Source organism: Malus domestica, chromosome 10, assembly GCF_042453785.1.
Source record: "Malus domestica chromosome 10, GDT2T_hap1".
NCBI lineage: Eukaryota > Viridiplantae > Streptophyta > Magnoliopsida > Rosales > Rosaceae > Malus > Malus domestica.
Window position 1 is genome coordinate 33,850,057 of NC_091670.1, and position 25,106 is coordinate 33,875,162.

At 36.5% G+C, this 25,106-nt stretch overlaps 2 protein-coding genes and 1 long non-coding RNA gene across 5 annotated transcripts; 1 reads left to right on the forward strand and 2 right to left on the reverse strand.

The window, feature by feature from the left end:
- Positions 1 to 93: 93 nt before the first annotated feature.
- On the reverse strand, positions 94 to 3,270 carry LOC139188822 (uncharacterized). Of its 2 annotated transcripts, XR_011572146.1 has the most exons (6): positions 3,105 to 3,270; positions 2,915 to 3,017; positions 2,745 to 2,813; positions 1,962 to 1,990; positions 1,214 to 1,281; positions 94 to 1,073 (listed from the first exon to the last, which is right to left on the reverse strand). It is a non-coding gene; the product is annotated as an uncharacterized lncRNA (long non-coding RNA). The 2 variants fall into 2 exon arrangements; XR_011572145.1 differs by having other exon boundaries at positions 265 to 1,073; positions 1,214 to 1,990.
- A 4,185-nt stretch (positions 3,271 to 7,455) lies between these two features.
- On the forward strand, positions 7,456 to 12,826 carry LOC103446023 (ABC transporter D family member 2, chloroplastic-like). Its single transcript, XM_070806706.1, has 10 exons — positions 7,456 to 7,745; positions 7,831 to 8,020; positions 8,127 to 8,194; positions 8,517 to 8,843; positions 8,935 to 9,099; positions 9,325 to 9,553; positions 11,104 to 11,342; positions 11,448 to 11,772; positions 11,865 to 12,136; positions 12,519 to 12,826. The coding sequence occupies exons 1-10, from the start codon at positions 7,605 to 7,607 to the stop codon at positions 12,693 to 12,695; spliced, it is 2,133 nt and encodes a 710-aa protein (XP_070662807.1). The 5' UTR covers positions 7,456 to 7,604; the 3' UTR covers positions 12,696 to 12,826.
- Positions 12,827 to 16,732: 3,906 nt separating this feature from the next.
- LOC139187716 (uncharacterized) lies at positions 16,733 to 23,240 on the reverse strand. Of its 2 annotated transcripts, XM_070806799.1 has the most exons (22): positions 22,739 to 23,240; positions 22,292 to 22,491; positions 21,525 to 21,604; positions 21,318 to 21,404; positions 21,144 to 21,194; positions 20,938 to 21,055; positions 20,771 to 20,827; positions 20,549 to 20,613; positions 20,285 to 20,368; positions 20,146 to 20,196; positions 19,816 to 19,878; positions 19,658 to 19,704; positions 19,446 to 19,515; positions 19,289 to 19,351; positions 19,090 to 19,179; positions 18,928 to 18,966; positions 18,590 to 18,817; positions 18,413 to 18,498; positions 18,220 to 18,268; positions 18,023 to 18,103; positions 17,828 to 17,921; positions 16,733 to 17,288 (listed from the first exon to the last, which is right to left on the reverse strand). In XM_070806799.1, exons 2-22 carry the CDS (start codon positions 22,407 to 22,409, stop codon positions 17,098 to 17,100), a joined length of 1,812 nt encoding a protein of 603 aa, XP_070662900.1. In that variant the 5' UTR covers positions 22,410 to 22,491; positions 22,739 to 23,240; the 3' UTR covers positions 16,733 to 17,097. The 2 variants fall into 2 exon arrangements, with proteins under 2 accessions (XP_070662900.1, XP_070662901.1); XM_070806800.1 differs by lacking the exon at positions 22,292 to 22,491 and having other exon boundaries at positions 22,739 to 23,228.
- Between the last annotated feature and the right edge of the window lie 1,866 nt (positions 23,241 to 25,106).

Consider the following 25,106-nt stretch of genomic DNA (forward strand, 5'->3'; position numbering starts at 1 on the left):
AGCTCTTCCAGTCAGGCACGTTGTACACTTTGCAAAAGTGAAGTGACTTCCGTGCATCCCTTTTCTTCACTATGTTTATTTTTGGTGTTTGAATTGAATTAAGTGTGCGGAAATTATTTTCCCTTGCAAAATGATTTTCAATAGATGCTTGCACCCAAGAATCAATACGTGCAAACAACTCTATGATTAAGGTGTTGAAGTTAGGGTTTGAGATATTTATTTTGCAAGCAATAACAATTCTATACGAAAGGAGACTACAATGAGGGAAAGATTTGAACTTGAAGCAATGAAATCTCCGATGTTAGATCGGAATTTGATTTGCTTGTCATAATCCATGGTTTTAGGGTGAATTCGGCCAATAAGTTCGTGAAGAAACTGTAACAACATGAATTATGAGCTCTCCAGTGACGTAATTATTGATCAATGAATGAAATTTTTTTTCTAAGGCTTGCAAAATTCTCGTCGTTGTCCTCTGAAGCTACACCTTTTGTTTTCTAATCCAATTTTTTGTGAGAGTCTCGTACGTACCCTCCTACGATCAGGTTTGGCTTCATCATCGAATTGATCCATGAACAGTTGCTCCGGTGAGAACTCTCAGCCTCTGTCGACAATTTCAATTGAACTCATCCAATATTTGAAGGAGGGAAAGATAAAGTTCAAGACTTTGTACGCTAATCTATGAAACACAAAAAATGACACCTCTTACGAATGCACAAGACTCTGTATTTTAGTTCCTTCGACAGTAAGTTAAGCACACTTGGTGCTAGAGCCACCACCTAAATCTCGAGTTAATTTTCTTCATTTTTAACGTATTACTTGAGTTGAGGTTAGGGCCTGGGTTACACGTGGGCCCAATTGTGCCGGACTACTCAATCGGGCAAGACTTGCCCGACCTTGCACCTGAGTGGTCTGACGTCATGCCACGTCCAAAACCCAGACACTGCAGCTTCTTCTTCTCAGGCTCGTCTGTGCTGCTGTGACACGCCCCGATCCCGATAATTCCCCGAATATCAAGATAGGCACGTGCTAGCCGACACCCGAGGGTGACGAAAGCCATTTATTGAGTGCAAATGCTGAAAACAAGGAATTGATAAGGTTTATAATATAAAAGAGTAAAGAATATGCATTTAAGGAACGTGTTCAGAGCATACAACTAACTAGAACACTAAAAGAATGATATAAAATGGAATGAATAAAAGAATGAGTCCCACACCAAGAGGACTCGAAGATGCCGATGCGGAAGTGCCTTGATGCCGGAATTGTATGCCTCGATTCTAAGTCCTGAAGGGGGCGCAAAACAAACATGAGTGGACCAAGTTGATATATATATAATAAAACAGTTATCAACGTACTAACCCCCAGGTTTTATGAAAACACATATATAATGTTAAACATAGGTTTTCCGAAACCTAGCATGTCGTGCAATGTCTCAAATCATAACTCATATATAATAATCACTAGTGAATTGTCCGATAACCCCCAGGCCCCATGCCGGCTCCCTGTCTCTGAGCAGACAGTCAGAGGAAAATACACTTCAGGCCCCATGCCGGCTCCCCGTCCCTGTGCTAAATAGCCAGAGGAAACACACTCCAGGCCCTATGCCAACACCAAACCGTCGCCCGGGACGGACCGGAATCTATCCCTACGTCCCGTAGCGGAAAGGACCACTAGGTAAGTACAAAACCATTGAACATATATATATTGAAAAACAACTTCATAGTATAAAGTCATCCATCATCTATACTATAAAGAGGTGTTCGAAACATGTTCTAAATATCATATCGTCATCCATCAGATATTCTATAAGAACATGGGTTATAGGAAAAATAGTAATAATTCAAACTAGCCTTAGTAAGCATGTTATCTCACAAAACGTTTCATAAAACGTAATCATCAAATCATACTTTTCATGTATGCATTTCTACTATTAAAACATGCATTTTTAGAAGGGGTCCACTCACAGTACTTCGCCGTCGAAAAGCCACGCAACCTATCGAAGAAGGAACGCCACTATAATTGCCCATAAGCACATAAAGAGTCCAATAAATAAAACTATATAATAGCAATTGAATTTGGGAAAACGGACATCAGAAACGGATTCAGAACGTCAAATTACCCTAAAAAGAGTCCCGGACGAAAACCCGAAAAGTCAACCCTAAAGTCAACGTTGACCGGGGGTCAATGGTCAAATTAGGTCTAACGGGTTTTAGGCTTGAAATCCGGATTAGGGTTTAGGTTAAATAGGATTAGGATCTATTGGGTTTTAGAAACCTAGGGTTTTTGGGTTAAAAGGGTTTTAGGGTGAAAAGGCTTTAGGGTGAAGAAATGGGGTTTGGGCTTAAACCCAAACACACACACACACCACAAACACACACACACACGGGCTGCACATGCAGTGCACAGCCCACACAACACACACACACATAGGCCGGCCCTAAGGCCTCACCAAAGGGCTGGGCTTTAGGCCCTAATTAAAAGGAATTGGCCCAAGGCCCTTTGGGTCTTTAAAACAATATAAATAAAAAATAAAAATGAAACGGGCCAGGGGATTGGGTTGGTCCAAAACGGGCTAAGGCCCGTGGGTGAGAGGAGGTCGGATGGCCTGGGTTTGTCGAAGGAGAAGGCCGAAAATTCGGCCGGAAAATCATCCAACTTTAAACGGCCATAACTTTGTCACTACTCAACGAAATCAAGCGAGACAAAAACGAAAGTTGTAGCCCTCGAAGAGAAAAAGAGAATGGTACCTCACACGACGTCTAACTCGCCGTGGTTTGGCCAGAAAATGCTTCGAAAGCCTCGGAGGTCGCCGGAAACTGGGTAAGATTCAAATGGATATAACTTCTTCAATACTCAACGCAATTGGGTGAAACAAAAAGGAAAGTTGTAGTACTCGACGAGACGAAGAGATTGATACCTTGCACGCCGGCCAACTCGCCGTGGTTTGGCCTGAAATTGCCTCGAAAGTGGCGGGTTCCTCGCCGGAAATGGGTGTTCCTACACCCGAGTTTGTTTTCATCCTAAAACCTCCAAAAATCACGAAATAAAACCAATTAGAACCCATTCTCACAAGATTCTAGGACGAAAGAGAGGGATTTGAGGCTTACCTAACCGGAAAATATAAAAATCTCGCCGGAGATCCTTTCCGGTTTTCTGTGTTCGCAGACACGAGAGGGAGAGAGAGCAGGACGAGATGATGATGATGAGTGGCTTCCTCGCGTACGCCTGCGTGCGTGCGTGCTGCTGCGGTGCAGAGAAGAGGGAGAGAAGAGATATGAGAGAGAGCTGAGAGGGAGAGACAGAAAGACAGAAAACGAAAAAGAAGAAGGAAGGGGCTTCACGGGGGGACAGAGAGAGTGAAGGGGGTGCTGCCACGTGGCAGCTTGAGGGAGAAAGAATACAATGTTAAATTTTTCAGATTGGGTAGATAAAATGGGACCAAAATAATATATTTAAAATGTTTTAGGGTAATTACATACATATATTTTTATAAATAGGGGGTGAGTGTTACATGCTGCTTCTCAGCAACCCAACATATCAATGGAGCTAAACTACGGCTGCCCAGAACCCAAAATCCACCAATTACCCACTCATTCTCTCAACATCTCAGTACAAAAGTAACATATTTGCTAGCCCAAAATTACATCCTGGGCAATGCATTCAACTCCACCGGAAGATACTCAAGCTTCAAGAACTAATCTTTTTGTGTAAATAGAGAGAGAGAGAGAGAGAGAGTGTGATGAGAGAGAAACTTTCCGGCGGGTTGATGAATTATTGGAGGTAGAAACTGAGAATTCGAGAGACAGTAAAAGGAGTGTTTTCAATTGAGATTTTGAAAATTTTCATTCTTTTAATTCATATTAAGGGTAGTATGTAACTACACCAAATAAGAATGGTTTAAGTTTGTTATGCTTTGGTTAGTACAGTTGAGTGAGTTAGATAATATAAGATTTGTTAATAAGCAAAATGTATTGTGTATATACACCTACCTTCAATGTAATTTTATTACGGGTAAATCGCCAAAATGGTTCCTGAGATTTGCATAACTCATCACTTTGGTTCATGAGATTCCAAATCGATAAAAGTGGTCTCTAAGATTGTCTATCATCCATCATTTTGGTCATTCCGTTAAAAACTCCGTTAAGTGTCTCAGAGCTCTTGGCATAAAGTTTGGGCAATTTCAAAGTTTCGTAACTCAATCGTTTCTTAATCAAATTCGACCCATAATATATCAAAATAAAGATAGGAAAGTATAGAATAAGATTATACCAATTTCAAAGCCCAATGGTTGCCGGAGATGGTTAGAAAATAGCCTCAAAGTTGACTGATCCGAGTGAAAACTTGAAAACTCGCCGAAAACTGGATAAATTTTAAACGTTCATAACTTCTTCAATACTCAACAAAATCAAGTGATTCAAAAACAAAAATCATACTTCTCGATGAGACGAAGAGAATGGTACCTTTTTTGACAGCTAACTCGCTGTGGTTTGGCCAGAAAACGGCTCAAAAGTGACTAACTCGAGACCAAGACAGCCAGTTTCGTGCCGTCTTCCGGCCAAATCACGGCGAGTTAGCCATCAAAAAAGATACCATTCTCTTTTTCTCGTCGAGAAGTATGATTTTCATTTTTTAATCACTTGATTTCGTTGAGTATTGAAGAAGTTATGAACGTTTAAAGTTTACCCAGTTTCTGGCGAGTTTTCAAGTTTTCACTCGGACCAGTCAACTTTGAGGCTATTTTCCAGCATTCTCCGGCAATCATTGGGCTTCAAAATAGGTATAATCTTATTCTACACTTTCTTATCTTCATTTTGATATATTATGGGTCGAATTTGGTTAAGAAACGATTGAGTTACGAAGCTTTGAAAATTGCACAAACTTCCAACCAAGAGTTCTGGGACACTTAACGGAGTTTTTAACGGAATGACCAAAATGATGGATGGTGGACAATCTCAGAAACCACTTTTATCGATTTGGAATCTCAGTGACCAAAGTGATGAGTTATGCAAATCTCAGAAACCATTTTGACGATTTACCCTTTTATTACACAATGAAATGAATCTTGAGCTTTATTCAACCTAAAATTCTTAGAAATTCGAGTGTATTCAATTAGGATTTTAAAGAAGTTTATAAAATCCTAGGTGTTTTAAGTAGGAATTATTCAAAGAATTTTAAAAAGTTGAGGAATTTGAGATAATTGGAGATATTTTATAGTGTATTTTTAACATTCACAAATCTTATCTCTTCCCTTAAAATATCGATGGAATTGAATCAAAATTTTACTTAAAATCTCTACAAATCAATTAAACTATAAGAACAAAACAAAACACATGAAAGGGAAAGGTGGGGTTTTTTTGGAGATTAGCGGCAAGACTGAGTACAAATATGTACTGTGTCTACATGCTATAATAAGGACGACTATATATTGAAGCACCATGAAAATAATAAAGAGTCCTTATACAAATTCGGAAGAGAAAAGCAATACCTTGAGGAATGGAGGAAGACTGTTTTTCTTTTGTTTGAGAGAGGAAGACTGTTCCTCTTCTATATGATGAACGTGAAAAGAAATCAAAGGAGGTAGAGTTGGATTCTTGATGTCATTCATTCATTAAAATCCTAATAAATGTTTGGTATTTTTACTACACCTAGAATTTGGTGGATTTTTTTAAAAACGTAATTAACTACCCATGGATTTGGATGTATTCTTTAAAATCCTCTAAAATTCTAATTTAGTCAAATTAAAATTAGGATTTTAATGGATTTTAAAATCAGAGTGTAGTCAATTAGAATTTTAGAAAATAATTTTATAAGACTTTAAATCATGGTGTAGTCAAATTAGGATTTAAGATAATTTTAAAAATCCTTCCAAATTCATAGGTAGTCAAGTGAGATTTTAAAAGACATTTTTAGAATATAGGATTTCTTTCAAGCTTATGTTCCAGTCTCTCTCTTCGGCTCTCACTCCTCAGCCGTAAGCAGCAGGAGAACTACTTCTCTAGTCCGTATACAGGTGAATCAACACTCACTCACACACCTTTTGCCCTTTCCACTATTTTTCTTTATATTTTTATGCCTCAATTTGGTAAAGGGTCATTTAAACTCATTGAATCTGCCATGGAAATGGTTGGTTTGTCAACGAAGTTGCAGATTGACTTGAGCTATGAAAATATTCCATTTCAAATCAATCGGCAAAGTAAGATCAAAATTCAAAACCCATAATCTATAATGTAAGAACATATTGACCCATTTGTAAAAAAATCAAAACCAAAGAAGAAGAATTTGATTTGCACCTGAAATCCAATTGAATCACTTGTCCATGCCCCCGAATTGAATTTGAATCAAAACCAACCATTCTTCAGGGAGACAAGAAATGGATAAAAAATAAAAAAAGTGCAAATTGGGTTGACAGGGCAGCTTGAAAAGCAAGCAGATGCAGAACCATGTTTTAGAGGGCTCGAAGGGAGAAATTTTTTTTTTCTTTTGTTATCTAAAAATAAAAATAAAAACAATCTAAAGATAAATGAAAAGAAAAAAACTAGGCAAATCCATCAAAACCCACAAATAAAATCTATACAAATTCATAAAAATCTATAATAAAAATCTATATAAATCAGTCAAAATCTATATAGAATTGTAACGACATTAAAATCTTTTGAAATCTGTCATTTAAAAAAATCTATTAAAATCATCTGAAATCCAAATTGACTACACCCCTTAACTACCTATGATTTCAAACTCCTTTAAAATCCTCTTTTTAAAATACTAATTAACTAAATTCGAAATTTAAAGTCTACTAAAATCTTACCAAATTCTAATTTAACTACACCTCTAAAACCTTTCAAAATCTTAATTGAATACATCCTTCTAAGATAGAGAGCAGAGAAATAGAGGGAGGAGTGGACAAGGGCAACAGAGATTGACGGAGAAAAGGAGGAGGATACGGTGAGGTCCATAAAAGGTCATTAGATACCGACAGAGAAAATATAAGATAATATTATTTTATATTATATTTTATCTATTTTTGTTAACATAAAATAATAATTTTTTAATATCAATTGCTCGGACAATTTAATATTATTTTATATCATATTTTATTTGTTTTTGTTAATTTAAAAGAATAATTTTTTAACATCAATTGATCGGACAATTTATTTTACGGAGGGGATACGGCGAAAACTGCCGAAAAGAATAATTCACATTTTCAGAGAATCTGCACTGCAGTCTGCCGTTAGCGGTGGCGCTGAATAATTGGTTCATTGTTACGATGAAAACTGCCGAAAAGAATCATTCATATTTTCAGAAAAGCAAACACTCATTTGGCATTTGCAATGCTAACCAAACTGTCACACAAGGACTTGTTTGGATGGAAGGAAAATCCCAGGGAAAACCAGTTCAATCACCGGAGAATTGAACAAAAAGAGAAGACAAATGGAAAAAATGATAATGCAGGCACACTCTGTCTCATTCTCCTCCTCCTCCGCCTATAACTCCCCCAACTACCGCCATTGCCGCCACATTGGAGTGAGAGTAATCGTCGGAGTCGAAAGAGGAGCAAGACCTCAAATGCTCATTGGCTCATCTTCTCCAGATCTCCGTCATTGTCCACCATGTCCACCACTACTAGAAGCGGCTGCAATTGGATGACGAGGAGGAGAGAGAGAACCAAAGACGTCGAATCATCACCTGGGCGCTGTGTACCGGCCTCGGGCACTGCACTGCCGCCGCCAGTTCCCCCAGCTACAGAAAAGGTCCGCTCTCTCTCTTTACTTTTTTCTCTTTGATTTGATTCTCTTTCTTCTTCTTCTTCCTAATGAGCTGGTCGCATTATTGCAGCAAAGGGAGGTGCCTAAACTGCGGCCGCTTCTCCGAAGATTATGGAAGGTGGCGGCTCCCTATTGGTCCTCCGAAGACAAGGTGCAAGCGAGGATCCGGCTCGCCGTAGTCTTCGCTCTCACTCTCGCCACCACCGGCATCAGCGTCGGCTTCAATTTCCTCGGCCGCGACTTCTATAACGCCCTTTCCGGTCTCTCTCTAATTTGTTAATCTTATTGGTAATTAATTAAGTTAATTCTTTTACTGAAATTTGTTTCCTCTTTGCTTCCGTAATTGGATTTTGATGATAATTGAAGACAAGAACCAAAAACAATTCACGAAGCAGCTGCTTTACTACTTAGCTGCATTTGCTGGTGGAATTCCGGTGAGTACTTCCCTCTGCTTATTTTCTTCCCCCTTTTTTCGGGTCTTCGCCTTCATCCTCCTGTAATCACAAGAAAGGAAAATATAAAAAGGCAGTTGCTAAGATTTTGTCCAAAAGAAGACTACAAAAGAACAATGAAGGGTGAAACTATTGCCAGAGGTTTATGCCAGTGAACTGTCAACTTCTTTGCATTTTGATCATCGCCAATGGGTTCATATTCGTATGATTGTTGTTGATTCGTTTGCCTACGCAGTTGGACATGGGAACAATGACCTGGTCTTACTGATATATTTTTTTCATGTGTTAACGACTTTTTGTGCAGATTTTTGTGTTGCGATATTATGCAAGACAAACTCTTTCGTTGAGGTGGAGAGCTTGGATGACAAAACATTACATGGACCGTTACCTAAGCAACCAAGCCTTTTATAAAATTCAATCCCAATCAATGATTGATAATCCAGATCAGCGCATTGTTGATGATCTAAATTCGTTCACTGGGACTGCCCTATCCTTTACTGTAACAATTTTCGATGCTGTGATAGATCTCATCTCGTTCAGTAACATCTTATTCAGTATCTATCCTCCGCTGTTTGCTGTTCTATTTGTATATTCAATTGGTGGAACAGCCATAAGTATCTATCTTGGAAAGGTAACTCTACCTATGTTTGACCAATAAGTATTTCCCATGTTGTATGCAATTGAAACTCAGTTTAACGAAAACGTTGTACCCGTGTTTTCAGAATTTGGTTTCTTTAAACTTCATGCAAGAGAAAAAGGAAGCTGATTTTCGTTATGGACTTGTGCGCGTCAGAGAAAATGCTGAATCCATTGCTTTCTATAGTGGTGAAGCAAATGAAATGCAACTTTTGCTACAACGCTTCACAAGTGCTTTCAAAAATATGAGTGTATGAATAATTTTATCTTCTTCTGTTTTCACTTCTCTGCATGCAGTTATGACTTGCTGTTTTTTTTTAAAGTTACCTTTGGTACGCAGATGCCCTCGAGGTTTGATCTAGAGCATGATGTTCTGTTTGCATTTAATATTTTTACTGATTCAGAATTACTGTATGTAGATTGTTATGCCATGCGCATCCAACTGATTGTGTTTTACTCATATTCCAACCTTGCAGAAATTGTTGATATGTTCAAGAAATGTCGACTTTTTCACCAGTTGGTACATCTATCTTGTTCAGATTCTTCCCGCTGCTGTTGTTGCCCCTATGTATTTCTCAGGCAAAATTGGGTTTGGTGTCATTAATCAGTCCACATCTGCTTTCAATCATATTCTTGATGACTTCTCCCTTATTGTCTACGAAATTCAGGCTATCAGTGCATTTGCAGCTGTAATTAATCGACTTGGTATTGTCTCTGTATCTTTATTTATATATTTGCTATAACGAGGATCTGTTGCGTGATATAACGGGGTCTTAAGATTGAATGAATATGGATTAGAGTCTCACTAGAAAGACATGGATCGACAAAATAATGGCACGTTTTCTTATCGATATTTTAATTTTTATTCATGGTTATTGCCTTCCTAGATTCAGTCAGATAGTTACCGACATCATTTGCCCACATCGTATAACTTTTTGTACTTGTTGAGGTCATTTGAAGCCATCTTCAATAATATTTGTTATGACTAGGGATGCAAAAACTACTAGAATGCGAACAAAATTTCAACTCAACTTTTCTATTCTTCACCATAGCTTTAAGTTGCACTTACCACTTTTTAAAAATGGAGACTTTGGATGCGGTTTTTTACTATGAATATTCTTTTATTGAAACTTCGTTGATTTTTAATTTTTGATCGAGGTCCCTGAAATTAATGTGATAATTTATTTTTATGTACGTTACTATATTTTTTAAATTAAAAATTAGAAATTTTAGTTGTTTATATAAATGAGATTTTAAATAAAAATCCATAATTTGTGGGATTAAAAATATTAAAATATAAATATACTATTGTGTGTGTGTGTGTGTGTGTGTGTATAACATGGGTACATTCATCAAAATTAACCAAAAAAATTCTTGTATCAAAACATGGGTACATTCTTCAAAATCAAAAAAAAAAAAAGATATTAGGCTTAATAACATTAGTAAATTTCTTCGATTAAACTTGACATGGATACATTTTAAAATCAAAGAAAAAAGAATGTACCCATATAAGTTTAAAAATAGATTAGAAAAAAATTGTATAGATTTTATATAAAAAAAAAAAGGTACATTTTACATATAACAAATTGGTATATTTAAGAATGAGTACATTTTAAGATTAAAAAGTTGTACATGAATGGGTACATATAATTAGCATGGGTATATTTAGCAAAATAAAAAGTACAAATAAAAAAATATATGGGTACAAATACAAATAAACTTTAAAAAATATGGGCACAAAAAGAAATTAATATATGGGTACAAATTAAAATTGAAAAGAAAATTGGTACAAATTAAAAATGGGTACAAACTAAAACTAAAAATATATGATAAAAAATTTAGTCATAAATATAAATATACTAATTGTCACATTTTTAACATTAAATTAATATATTTAGAAATTTATTATTAAAATAATTAATAATGTCATTAATACCCAAGGATCTTGATCAAAAATTGAAAATGAATAGGATTTTAATCAATGGAGTAGCAAAAAGAAGGATGAGAACCTAATTTCTTCTTTTAAAAACAAATCTTTTATACTTGAAGTTATGAGGTTAACTCTTCAAGTTAATTAGATTTATTCTATCGTCTACAGATTCATAATAATGTGTCCTTGTCATTTTTTCTGACCCATCTATGATGTTCAATATGGCAATGCTTTCTCTTATGGCTCCGTTCAAGGAGATCTTTAATGGCGTAGATGTGTGTTAACTTTGAATACTTATTTGCCTAGTGATATCTGAAATATACAGGTGAATTTGACGATCTATTGGATAGGAGCAAGTCGGAACGCCATTCTGACCTCTCAGAAGGGATAAGTCTGATATATAGTAACGTCAAAAGTTTACCGGAACCGGAGTCAAATGGATCCATTCCCATAGAAAGGCAAGAAAAGTTAGTGGATATAGAGCATTTGACTGTGGAGACTCCAAGTGGTACTGCATTGGTTAGGAATCTATCGTTGGTAATCAACAAGAATGAGCATTTATTGGTTAGTAACTCCATTGTTCTATTAAATTTATCATTAGTTTACTAAGTATATCTTGACTGTGACTGGGAGCTGAAGAACTTTTCCCGTATATGATCATTTGAACAGGTAACAGGACCAAGTGGGAGCGGTAAAACATCTTTGTTAAGAGCTATGTGTGGTCTTTGGAGTACTGGAAAAGGAAAAATCATATTCCATGTGAAGGACGGAGAAGATAATCAACCGTCCATCTCTTCTGGTGTAGTAGTTCTTGACGTAGATACTGGTAGTGATAAATATGGGGAACTTGGAAGGCCCTCAAATAGGAATTATGAAGGCATATTTTTCCTTCCTCAAAAACCATATATGGTATTGGGAACACTTCGCCAACAGTTGCTTTATCCTACATGGGCTGAGGATGCGATTTCCACAGCGGACGGTACTAAACCAACTGGTATGTACTTCAACTCCTTTTGCCACATGGTATTGCGCTGACTGCTGAGGAAGCTATAATCAGCAGTGACAATTGTTTTGTAATTCTTGCAGGGTCACTTCCTTTCTTGAAGCAGGCACCAAAATCAGAACATACGAGTGAAAAGCCTAGTAAGCCCACAACGGAGGACCTGATACAGGTTTTGGAGGATGTCCGACTTGGCAATTTATTATCCCGATTCAGCAGTTTGGATACTTCAAATGATTGGTCTAGTGTTCTCTCCCTTGGAGAGCAGCAACGCCTTGCTTTTGCACGCTTACTGCTCTCCAAACCAAAATTGGTTCTACTGGATGAATCTACCAGTGCTTTAGATGAAGCCAACGAGGTATTACCACGCTCTTTCCTAAGACTTTCAAGATTCATTTGTTTATCTCCAAGTCCTTTATAGTAAAACGTTATTACCCGTTTACCGTCATGGAATGGATGCATGCAAGCAACATTTAGTCAAATTTTGCACTATGCACACGAACACCTCAAACGAATAATCTAGTCTGTAAAAGTTGATACGCATAGGCTAATGAACTTGTTCCAAGTCTTTTTCAAGTATTGGTGTTGTACCACTCATTCGATATCATATGCATACATTGTCCACCTGCTTCATTTCTTTCCCATGAGGCCTAGAAGTGTAGTTGTTGAATCGCTACGAGATAACAGAATATAATTCCAAGTTCTAATGACAATCTCCCGGTTATGCTTTCTGTTGGCAGGCTCATTTATATCAGCAGGTTGAAAAGGCGGGCATAACATATATAAGCGTTGGCCACCGGCGAACTCTGTACGACTTCCACAAGAAGAACTTACTGATATCCACCGTGGATCCCAGCAGCGCCGAACACAATTGGAGCATTGATTCCATCGATCGAGAAGCATCATGCAACTTATGAAACCTATAATTTTAGTTGCCTTTTCTTACATTATGTCACTTGTTTGCTGTCAAATCTGGAAGCTTTTTGCTTTCAGAAACTGCAGAAGATGTATGAAGTTATTTTGATGGTAATGTACTAAATTTTATGCTCTTTTGAATTTCCTTCAGGGTGATTTTGTATAAAATCAATAAAAAGTTACAATATTAACAATATATCAGCCACTTAGTACTACGATCTAATGCATTTCTCTTCACTTGTAAGTCAGAGGTTTTAGGTTCGATTCTCGCTGCAAGCGAATTTGAACCAGCCCATTGTGAGGCATAACCTACCCCTCCCCCTTAGTGTAGATAATATAATTTGCTCAAAATATATATATCTATATATGACGCCGCAGAGCTTTTGAACAGTGGTTTTTGGAGTCACAGGCTTCACCAAAAATAAGTGGACAAAAATGCCCTTCAAACAAAAAACTTTAAAACAACCCAAAATAATGCATCAAATATGGTAGGGGTATTTTCGTCATATAAATATTGTTTTTAATATTTAACTATTTACTGTACAGTGATAACAATGTTTTTAATATTTAACTTTTTCTTGTGCAGTGGTTTTTTTATTTTTTTTCATTTGTACCTCACAATGGACTAATAATAATGCGATTCAATCAGTTGTTTATTAAATATTATTTTCTCTATTCTTAATGTAAATTCAATAGAATGTAGATCGAAATTGAAAGACCAATTTTATTATGTGGATTCAGCTGCTTTGATTGATTTATGAGGGATTTCTTCTAGTATGGTCTAATATTATTTATTTAAAACGTGTAAGTCGCACGTAGCACACCGTAATTTAAAAATGTCTTCTGCACGTATGTGAGCGCATGCAGAAAGGCTAGTATGTATGTATGTATGTACATATATGCCTTTAAAATAGATCAATCATATATTGTGATACTTAAATGCCTTTAAAATAAACAAAACTTACAAAATCTGCTACAACAGTTGGCACCCACTCCAATTGACACCCCATTTCTCATTATTATTTTTTATTTAGGAATAAGTCAATACGAATCAGACACTGCGTGTAGTATCTGTTTCCAAATTCTATTTTTTACATTCGGATTTAGACAGTGCGTTGCAGTGTTAGTTTCCTAATTTCGTTTTTTTTTTTTCATCGCTCACACACCTCCTACATGTTCTTTTTTACATTTGGATTCAAAAACTGCAATGCAGTGTCTGTTTTCTTGATTCTGTTTCTTACTTTTGGATTCAGACGCTGCGTTGCAGTGTCCATTTCCTAGTTCTGTTTTTTCCATCACTCACAAGTCTCCTACCCTTCACACCACACGCGACTCTTGACTTTTCCATTTGGATTCAGACACTGTAATGCAGTGTCCGTTTCCTGGCTCAGTTTTTTAGATTTGGATTTAGACACTCTAATATAGTGTTCGTTTCCTTGTTCTGTTTGTTTGTTTTTTTTTTTTTTTTTTTTGTCTCAAATATAGAATTTATTAGATTCTAATTGAAATGTTTACATTGAAAATAAAATCTGGGGCAATACAATCCCATAAATGGACATCTCCATACTTAGAGACATAAGAGGCAACAACATGAGCAGCGTGGGCACACTTGAACGTTGCATTTTGGAATGTTTGAGCGAGATTCCAGAGGTCGTGAATGACACCCTACAAAGGTGCATCTGTTCCAGTTTCCTTATTGATCATCAGCACGATCGGCTTTGCATCAGTTTCAATCTCAATAGATTGGATATCTTCCTTTCACATTCCTATAGCACTCCCTTTAATGCAGTACCTTCAGCCATTTCAGCGGAATGGAAGTACAAGTCTCCCAACCCTCCTGCAGAGTGCAGTAGGCCGGCAAAGTCCTTTATAACCCATCCCACTCCACCTTTATGTGATTGTGGATTCCAAACTGCATCACAATTCACCTTAGGTGTCCTAAACTCTGGTATTTTCCATCTCACCTCAAATTCCAGTTCATTGACTCCTTCCATTGCATTTGTGGTTGTTGTGCTTCTTTATATTCGGACATTTGGATTATGTTTTCACATCTGGATTCAGACACTGCAATGTAGTGTCCGTTTCCTTGAGTTGAGTACACTCCTCCATGTAAAAGAAGGGCACGAGAGAGAGAGAATGATAGAATATTCATGTTCTAACTATTTATAATAATTAAAAGCTTATATGACATTCATAAAAAGAGAAAGAGAAAGAGAGAATAATAGATGAGTCAAGTTCAAACTATTTTTAATGACTTAAAGCTCATATGGCATTCATCATTGATTTATGCGTAATTAATAAAATATATCATTGATTAAGTCCAAAACAAAAATATATCATTGATATATAGCTAAATAGTAAATTTTTTATTAACTTTTAGCTTAATTACTTTTTTTTTTAATTAAAAGAGGAGAAATTGATTCCTAGTTTTGTTGCTTATCTATTCTTTCGGTCCCTTCCTCTCCATCTCCCTTCCACTTCTTCCCTTGAAAAGCGAAAAGTAAGAAAAAAAACTTATCGAGCCATTTGATACTTGTGCACATGGCGAGGCAAGATTTTAGTCGAGAAGGGTCTAAAAGTCTCAATCTGAAATACTCTCTTATCGTATAAAAATAACTCTGTTATGTGGTGAGAAACCGACCACCGTCATTTGGGTCTGGTATGGTGTCATCCTCATTATCATTTTCCTTAAACCTCAAGCCTCTTTAACTTTCTTCTTCTCTCTTTCCACTCATCCGCATATCAGAGTCCTCAAAGCTTACAAGCAATAGATAGACTGCCTGAACTCCATAAGAGTCACCAATCTCAAATCAAACCAGATGAACGAAGTTAAAGTAAAAACGTTGGTTTTGGATCCTGAGTCTACCGAAAAACCTTGAAAATCATAAACATAGCACAATTTTTTTGTGTGGAAAAAATGTCAAGATCTAGTCCCTTCATGACTACACATTTGTTTATGCAAATAAAATGCTAGGTGGGGCCTAATTATATTAGCAGTTCGTCAACTCTGTTAGAGAGGTGATACAATTGGATCCATTGTGGTCACCTTTGCAAGACGCGATATACAATGAAAGTAGCTTGGGGAATATGCTTCTTGTCTTTTTCTCAATCGTAAATCGTTGTAATAAAAGTATGGTTGGGTTGCGTATGGTTCGGCCAGTAGGCTAGGGCGATGCGTTCACCTCCTTTGCATTTGAGTTCAATCTCTTCGTAAAGTACAGTTGTTTCAACTTTCAAGTTACTACTTTGCATCGTTCAATCACTTCCCTTTCTTTTCCGACACTTACTCTTAGAAGGTTTATAAGGCCTTTGAGTTTGTAAACAGACTTGAGAAGACGATACTTGGGAAGGCCTTAGACCTTGTCAAAATGAAACCGATGGATGATAAGTCACTGAACCTTGTGAACTAAAAGCTTGAGATTACCTTGGAGCTTCTTGTTGTGGTTGTGGATTAAGAGTAAAAGAGGCAATGCTTGAATTTGAATTGGCCAACTGTACACAATACAAAACAAAAAAGCATAAATTACTTCAATTGTTATAAACTTAAAAAAGCCTGCAAATGCAACAAAACGCATCCAAAAACAAAAAAAAACAAAGAAAGTTCTTTTATTTGAAATGATTAACTTGCCCAATTTAACACTTTCATAGAAATTGTAGTCAATCGAAGGTGCATCATCCTCCAAATTAAATATTTTTTTATTTGCGGTATGATTGTATTCCAAATGTTCAATACCAAAGCTGTTTCAAAACCACAAAAACAAAAATGTTCAACCCAATCTGGTTTGGTCTATGTTTCGATTTCGGTTCCAAGTGCCCATCCTACCTTGAGATGGTCCTAGCTTGGAAATATGGAACAAGTAACAAGTCATTAGCCAAACTTGTGACACAATTAGACGAGAAAACGTGTAACAAAATCCTAGTGACAAGATTGTCAATAGACTAGTCTAAAGATTACTTTTCTAACCACAAATCCCCACACTATCCAATTGATCTCAAACAAAAAGGAACATAAGAAACTATCACAGGGGAACACAGCTCCTTGGTCTTAATAATTATTCAGATTAAACAAAACATGTTAATTCTTTAAAAACATATATTGAAAACTGAAAATGTTGCCTGTAAACTCTTTTGCCAAGGCCAACACTGTCAATAGTCCTCACATATATTGAAAGAAAAGAAAAAAAAAAAAAAAACAGTTCAATGGAGCAACATCAAACTTCAAGCCAAATCTTCTTTGGAGTTACCAGCTGTGTCATTCAAAAACTCAAAATCCAGCTTCATCCCGAAGACAAGCCCTCTAGCGCTACGCCATCTAGCCATACTCAGCGTCTGTACACATAACCGACACCTACCAAAAGCAGTTCCGGAGAAACCAATACCACGAGGCCATCACCGACTTCTCTCTCAAAAGTGGATGCCATTACCGTTGCTATACACACCATTTAGGGAGCCATTGGATGGCTTGAAGGCGTGTCCATTTTGGTGGGCTTTAACCGTCACACGTCCATTACTCGTCCCATTTGCAACCGGCTTTGGCACATGGCCATTGATTTGTGGGATTGTATTTGGATGCCTGCATGCTGCTGCTATTAGTCCTGTGACAGAACAAGAAATTAATCCCGTTAGCCAACTAGACGCAACTTAAAATCAAGCTTCCTGGTCACTGAAAACAGACAATAGTCAATGCTACAACCATTGTGGCTCTCTGACAATGAACCACTGTCGTACAAAAAAAGATAAAGTGAACTCTAATCTTCATCCCCAGTGCATCCCCCATGTGCTGATGGTTGATGTAAAGCACAACTGTCTTGCCTTCTTGAGGCATTGCCCTCACTGATGGCCAGCTTAGCAACAGAGCGGTCACCAGGACCAACGTACCCTAAATTAAGCATCCAGAGACTTCCACAAAGATGTAATCAAAATGCCACCTAGACTCTCAAAATGACCTATGGATGTCTTACTAAATCATCCAGAATAGTTAATTACATAACAGAGTACCCAACACTTGACAGACGAAATTTCTCATTCTTGCAACTTTTATCGATAGATTACTTGTTTCATGAATGTAATGCGGCCTGACCAAAAAATAGTTCAGAGAAAAGCAGGGGGAGGGGAACAAAGAACAAAACAATACCTAAGAACAGAGCAGAAGGTTTCCCAGGCCTTGACTTATATTCAGGATGAAACTGAACACCAACAAAGTATGGATGGGTAGGCAGCTCAACAATCTGCAGGTATTAAATAATTATATGTTCATAATTACAAGAAATGGAATAAACTAAATTGTTCAGCCACTTGGATTCATATACAGCTATCAACATATGCTTACCTCCATGCGCCGACCAGTTTCATCTCTGCCAACAAACGATAAACCAGCATTTTCAAGTTGCGATATCATATCAGGATTGACCTACACATAACAGAGTCTGTTTCATGAAAAAGAAGACAATTCCTTTTCTTTATCATTGTACGTGGGGTCTGTAGAATGCATGTAAATTACATGTGCTGACTATGAACTAAACTTACCTCATATCTATGTCGATGTCGTTCATCAACAAACGCCACATTACCATACCTAAACATGAACCCAAACCATATTGCTATGTTAGCATGACTTGAGAATGCATAATGGGGATCCATGAAGTTTATAGAAACACATACATTACACATATGTACTGTATATATGAGATGTTAGCTTAAATCAATTCGAAGTGCTCACAGTTTTGCAGATTTGCAGTCAGTAACCTTGAAGTAAGTCCTCCTAGAACCCAGACGCATAGTTCCTCCCATATGAGTTTTTGAACCCTTCCAGTTGAAAAAGACAGTTTTAGAAAACCTAAAGCCAATTCAAGTATAAAAGTTATATCACCTTCTGAACTGGTATAAAATCACATACCTCTGGCATAAATATGACACAAGGGCTTGTAGTTTCAGAATCAAATTCTGTGCTGTTAGCATCAGCGATGCCAAGAACAGATCGTGCAAACTCAATGACAGCAATTTGCATTCCCAGGCATATGCCAAGGTATGGCACTTTGTTTTCGCGAGCATACTTGGCCGCAAGAATTTTCCCTTGCACTCCTCTATCTCCAAACCCTCCTGGAACTAGAACACCATCAGCACCCTGTAACAAAGAGCATTTAGAGGATCAATGAAGGAACTACTGCCTGAATATACAGCCTTATAACATTATGAAAAAGGACCACCCAACGCAAAAAATTATAGAAGGATCACCTTCAATAGATCCCACGCAGCCTTATAAGCAGCAGGGGCCTGCAAGCATTAAATTAGTAAATTAATAATATTAAGAAGGGAGCGGACAAAAATGCTATTCGTTGGGAAATGTTTCACTATACTAAATTTATGGCAATATGGTAAGTTAAAATTAGTGCTAACCTCTGCAGCAGTAACATCTTCAAGGTCACCTGCTGCAACCCAATCTACAACAAGTTTGCGGCGGCAAGCAACAGAAGCATGTAAAAGAGCCTGGAACAAGAAGCTAAATATTAGAATCTGATCTCATAATTTTATACTATGCAATTAATATTCTAAGAGGTCTGAAATAAAATAAAAATGAGATTACAAAATGATTTACCTTTAAAACAGAGAGGTAAGCATCTGAAAGACCTGTGTATTTTCCAACCATAGCAATTCTGACCTGTAATGCACATAAACAGTTAAGATCAAGATACTGGTAATTACATACATAAAAGAAATCAAAATCCAAAATTGAGGAAGTCTTGAAAACTCACAGGATCATGTAAATTGGCAGAAATTTCTGTCCTGGCTGTCCATTCCCTCAAATTTGGCTCTCTAGCAACACTGTTAATTAAGGGAAGGTTAAAAGGTAGTTTGAAGTAGACAAAATTGTTACTGGAAGACCGTGGAATGGGGAGCATCCATGCAGCAAAATAAGAGAGCAAGATATTATATTAAAAACAAATAATTAGTTTGCAAGACAAACCCAAGAAGGTTGAATCCTTTCAAGATTGCTTCGTGTGCATTCTGATCCTATTTGTGACAACAGAAGAACAGAAAATAAGAACACAGAAAAAGAAAAACGAAAAAATTCTTGCTGTAAATAAGTATAGCCAAATTTGGTTTCAAGAGCATTATACTTACTCTTAAAAGCAAAGGGATGTGCCAAATGTTTGGAACATCATAAAGAGTGACAATATTTTCAGCCTGCATAAGGTTGTTTCCTAATTAGTAAATAACAGTTTTGATTGAACAAACGATATTATCTACACTAAGGGGGATGAGGGGGTAGGCTAAAGCCTCACAATGGGCTAGCAATAATGTGGTTCAAATTCGCCTTTGGCGAGAATCGAACCTAAGACCTCTCACTTACAAGTGACCAGGAATACCACTAGACCGTAGTACCAAGTGGCAGTAAATAACAGTTAAAGTCAAAGGAAGAACATTCGCATTCATATTATATCATTATGGTACCGGCACGTGGCAAAATTGAGCGAGTTTTGCTTTAACGTTATCCTCAAGTGGCTGTCAAAGACAAAGAAAACAAACTTGAGATTCTGCAACCACAAACTACTAGAGAAAGAGATCAGCGGCGGAAAGCAGAAGACAAGACCTTTGTACTCCTACAAGCTAGAATATTAGGTGTCAAACCCTGTCCTCGGAGTACCCGAACGCTGTGCTGTGTAGGCTTTGTTTTCTACAAATTCAATATTTAAACAAAAAGTTAACTAGAGCAGGTATTTGACTGCAAAATTTTGTCAAAAATATGCATGAGTCATAGACTATGCTTTGGCAGGTTCCATATTAGTGGAACTGACAACTACTATTGACCTGCACAATGTTTATAATACAGCAAAATAGACACTGTTTCGATTACCTGTTCACCAACAACATTGAGAACTGGCACAAGACTGACATGAATCAAGCAGAAATTTTCAAGTCCTAATACAAGAAACATTTGCAGAAAGAAAACCAGTTAAATCAAAGAGAAAACAATTTTAGGTTACATATCTGTATCAGTGTGTGTGTGTGTGTGTGTGTGTGTGGTTGTGTGTGTATGTAATACAAAAAACTATGCTCATCAAGTTCGTGGTCTTACCTACACGATATGAAAACTGGCCAAGGGCCTCAATAAAAGGCATTGATTCAATATCCCCTGCAATATGGGAGCGAAATGTTAATTAATCTATTTCAATCAGAGTGTATTTTAACTATTTAGCAATAGGAAGATACGTCAACCTAAACAACTAACAGATTTTAAAGTACCTATAGTTCCACCCAATTCAATGACACAAACATCAGCTGGACCTTCTTTCCCATCCACAGGTACCATTGCCACACGCTCAATCCACTCTTGGATGGCATCTGTAATGTGTGGAACAACCTAGTGTGAAGGGAGAACTAAAGTCAGGTACAACAGGAAAATAAATTCAAATACTGGAAAGGTAAAAAACAAAGAGTGTTCATATTACCTGGACAGTTTTTCCAAGATAATCTCCCTTTCGCTCTCTGTCAATAACAGACTGTGAAAACAACCAAGAAAATAATAAATGAAGAAAGTGGTTTGGCATGGCTTTATATGATTCTTTAGTTATATCAAAACATCAAACATGGCTCCACAAAAAGAAAGCAGCAAGTAAAATAACCTGATAAATTTTTCCAGTCGTGATGTTGTTATCACGGGTCAAAGTCAGATCAAGAAACCGCTCATAGTTTCCGAGGTCAAGGTCCACCTTCAAAAACAAAACAAACAGGTCATGACCAAAGATTCTACCTTAACAACAGAAACCACCAAAACCCACAAAAGTTAAACAAAAGCATGAAATATTAAATCCATTTATCAGGTAATCTACCTCGCCACCATCATCTAAGACAAACACCTCCCCATGCTCAAAAGGAGACATTGTCCCTGCATCCGTGTTTAAGTAAGGATCTGTATACATAGATAAAACTCAACATAAGCAAATACTGATGTATGAAGAAACACTAAAACTTATATTTCCATGTAAAATAAAAATACAAGTAAATTGTACAAGGATATGTGGTAGAATATCCCGTAAGTTTGATACATCATAAGCACGAACACTTCGATATAGGGCTGAGACTGAGGTGAAGTATATCGTGATTGACTAATATAATTTCTCTGTCAGAGAAATTGACCTCCAAAATAGCATCACATAACTATATTCAAGAAATTAGGGTCTGTTCGGGATTGCTTCTTCAGAAAGCACTTCTAGCATATAAACACGTTGAAATTTTATTAAAGATCAGAAGTGCTGCCTGGAAAATCACTAGGAAGTGCCTCCTAAAAAGCATCTGGCAGGTGCTTTTGCAGAAAGCAGTTCTATGATATATTAAGCATCTTCAAAAAATGTATGCCTTCTGGCTGACAGAAAGCTTTTTTATCCCTTCCAGAAGCAATCCCAAACATGCCCTTATGCTAGTGGAAGAAACTTGTACTGTAACAATGTCGGAATCGATCGAAACGACATTTGTCCTAGTACAATAAAAAAGAACCTTGCAAAATTGTTTTATACACACATCCAAAGGATAAAACAACCCGAAAAGCTGCTTATTTAAACCAAAACCAGCTGAGAAAACACTATAAAGAGAAAAGTACCAATTTTGATGGATGTAACACGAAGGCCGCAGGCTTGGAGGATCAATCCGATACTACTGGCTGTGACCCCTTTTCCGAGTCCACTAACAACACCACCCGTCACCAATACGTACTTCATTTTGTCTATTTCTGTCAAAAAATTGTATCTTTTTCCACACACAAAAAAGGAACCACTCTCTGCTGACTGCTGCTATCAAAATCTGAGAAAACCCAACTCTCTAAGGCTAAGACAAACCCATAAAACGCAGAATAAATGTAGTAGCAAGAACAAGTAAGACTGGCACTACTTATAGGCTTATCAGTTATAGCCAGCAAGACCCAGTTGTCTGATAAAACCAAAGAATAATAATTAAAATTTTCAACCAATGAGAGGCTAATCTGCATAGCTATTAAGGGTACAGGCTAGATAGATAAGGAGGGATGAAAAAAGAGAGAGAGAAATCAAACCTTGTTAACAATGGCGGTGTTTACAAAGGGCTCTGTCCTCTCCTACGCTTTGCTCTCTGGGATTTGATGTGGGTTCACAAACTATCAGATAAATACTCAACTGGGTATCGCCAAAAATCTACGCCGCGTATGAAACCAAAGCCAAAACCAGAGAAAACCGCAAAAGCAATGCAACTTTTTCTTTTTTAATTCTTCTTTTGTGCACTTTTTTTCCGTGGAAAAAAATGGAAACAGAGGAGAGATTGGTATGGTTATCGTTAGTATAAACGAGAAAGGGAGGACTTTGGAATACAAGATAGACCCCCAAGGCCTCTCCTCTGTTCTTGTTTCACCAGGCGGCGGGTGGCGGAAACCAAGCGCTTAAGAAGCAAAAAGACCTTGGCTTCTGACTTGGGCAAAAACCCGACTCACCCCATTTCTTAGATTTTTCATTTTCTCTCTTCTAAATAAAATAAAATAAACCTAGCAGTTAAACATTTTAGGGTTTTCAAAGTGCTAATTTGGTATTCTTGTGCTTCTAAGAAAACTATTTAATTGTGTTGTGTGAATAAATAATTATAAAATAAAGTTGTTAACTGTTTGGTAAACTTTTTTTTTTATATTTTACAAAAGAAAAATAGTGTATGAATGTTTAATAAACTTTTATATAAATTGTTGTGAACATATTAAATAACTAAAAAAGATATGGCAATTAATATGAATAATAATAGACCACGAGAATAATGTAGAGGCAACGACTATAATTTTGTAAAATTTGTGAAGGTATAATTACCATTTGAACATTTATTAAATGGCACTGATTACTATACTTTGAAAAGAAAAAAAATCATGGTAGACCCTCCTTTTGTTTTTATATGATTTTCTACTGTTATTGACAACAGTTTCTTGTTTTGTTTTACTAAACATTTACTGTTCCAGATTTTTTAATAAGCTATTTTTTTTAAAGCATCACAATTCCAAACCAAAGGTCAATTTGGTATTATTGTACTTTAAACAAAATTAAAAAAAAAATTATTCTACCATGTCGTGAAAATAAATAGTTGTAAAATAAAGTTTATGCGTATTTGGTAAACATTTTTTTTTTTGTAAAAATGCTTTTAACAAAAAATATATGATATTTAATGTAATGTAATAATTGTCAAAGAGAATAATATAAGAGCAAAGATTGTAATTTTGTAAAAAATGTGGGAGCATACTTGTCGTTTGAAATTTTCTTTAAATGGGCACGAAAATTAATTTTTTCAGAAGCATCATAGACCCTACTTCTGCTTTTCTACTGTCATTGACAGCCTTTTTTTAAAAATCACTTTTTTTTTTTGTTTTACTAAACGCATTTGATGTTTCAGATTTTTTAATAAGTTTTTTTTTTTTTAAAGCACCGCAATCCCAAACCAGCTCCAACCCTAAGAGGACCCTTGTGGTAATTGTCTCTAATCTCTATTTGCAAGTAGGAGGTATAACGTTCAACTTTATGTGAATGACAAATTGGATATTAAATTATTTTACTAGTTCATTGTTGTGATTTAGCCTAAATATTATATTCACATTAATAAAAATATATTGTCGTATAAAAAATAAATATTTTGTAACCATGTAGGGGAATTGAATTATTCTCATTTTCAATTCTTCCACATTTATTAAGACATAAAAAATTAAAAAATGGAACGAAATAATAATTATTATATTTACTAATCACTAAAATAAAAAATTGAAATCAGTTCAATGCCAATCAGACCAATTTGATGACTAAAATATTATTTTCCTAAATAATTTTTGGAGTAATAGTTATGAGAAAGCTTGAAATTTCGAACATATTGTGAAAGCATGATGTTTAAAACAAGTGAATTATTGATGGGTTATCCATGAATTAGAACATTTTGGTGGAGCAACTTAGGCCATCTCCAACAACCGAAGGAGGGCCAGATGGCTCGTTTTAGCCCTATGGCCCTCCAAGAAATTAATATTTGAATGAACAATACATGGTCATATTTCTTACAATCTCCAACCGAGAGCCATATGGCTCGTTTTAGCCCTGTCACAAAAAAAATCTCCAATCGAGGGCCAAACATAATTTATTATTTAAAAAAAATTGTAAAAAAAAACTGTAAAAAATAAAATAAAATCAAATCAAAAAATAACGGCTAACTGACATCAGCTAGTTACCATTGGAATTCAAATTTTGGCCCCGCCAGGGGTCGGCTGGCTGGCTAGTTTGGGCCAGCCGATTGGCCATTTGGCCCTTTTTTGTCCAGTGAGGCCCACGGGCCCTTTGCCCTGGTCCTCGGTTAAAGACGATTTTCAGGCTATTTTCTGCCATCTGACCCTCTAAACCATTCGGTTGGAGATAGTCTTACCTGCACTTGATATG

What these genes read in the sequence shown, in the direction of transcription:
- LOC103446023 (XM_070806706.1), top strand. Translation starts at nt 7,605, where the DNA reads ATGTCCACCACTACTAGAAGCGGCTGCAATTGGATGACGAGGAGGAGA. An exon ending in TAAGTATCTATCTTGGAAAG is followed by an intron (nt 8,844 to 8,934) that starts GTAACTCTACCT and finishes CCGTGTTTTCAG; the next exon opens with AATTTGGTTTCTTTAAACTT. An exon ending in GTGCTTTCAAAAATATGAGT is followed by an intron (nt 9,100 to 9,324) that starts GTATGAATAATT and finishes CCAACCTTGCAG; the next exon opens with AAATTGTTGATATGTTCAAG.
- LOC139187716 (XM_070806799.1), bottom strand. Translation starts at nt 22,409, where the DNA reads ATGAAGTACGTATTGGTGACGGGTGGTGTTGTTAGTGGACTCGGAAAA. An exon ending in TAGCTTGTAGGAGTACAAAG is followed by an intron (nt 20,197 to 20,284) that starts GTCTTGTCTTCT and finishes TGTCTTTGACAG; the next exon opens with CCACTTGAGGATAACGTTAA. An exon ending in GACATCGACATAGATATGAG is followed by an intron (nt 18,104 to 18,219) that starts GTAAGTTTAGTT and finishes TGTTATGTGTAG; the next exon opens with GTCAATCCTGATATGATATC.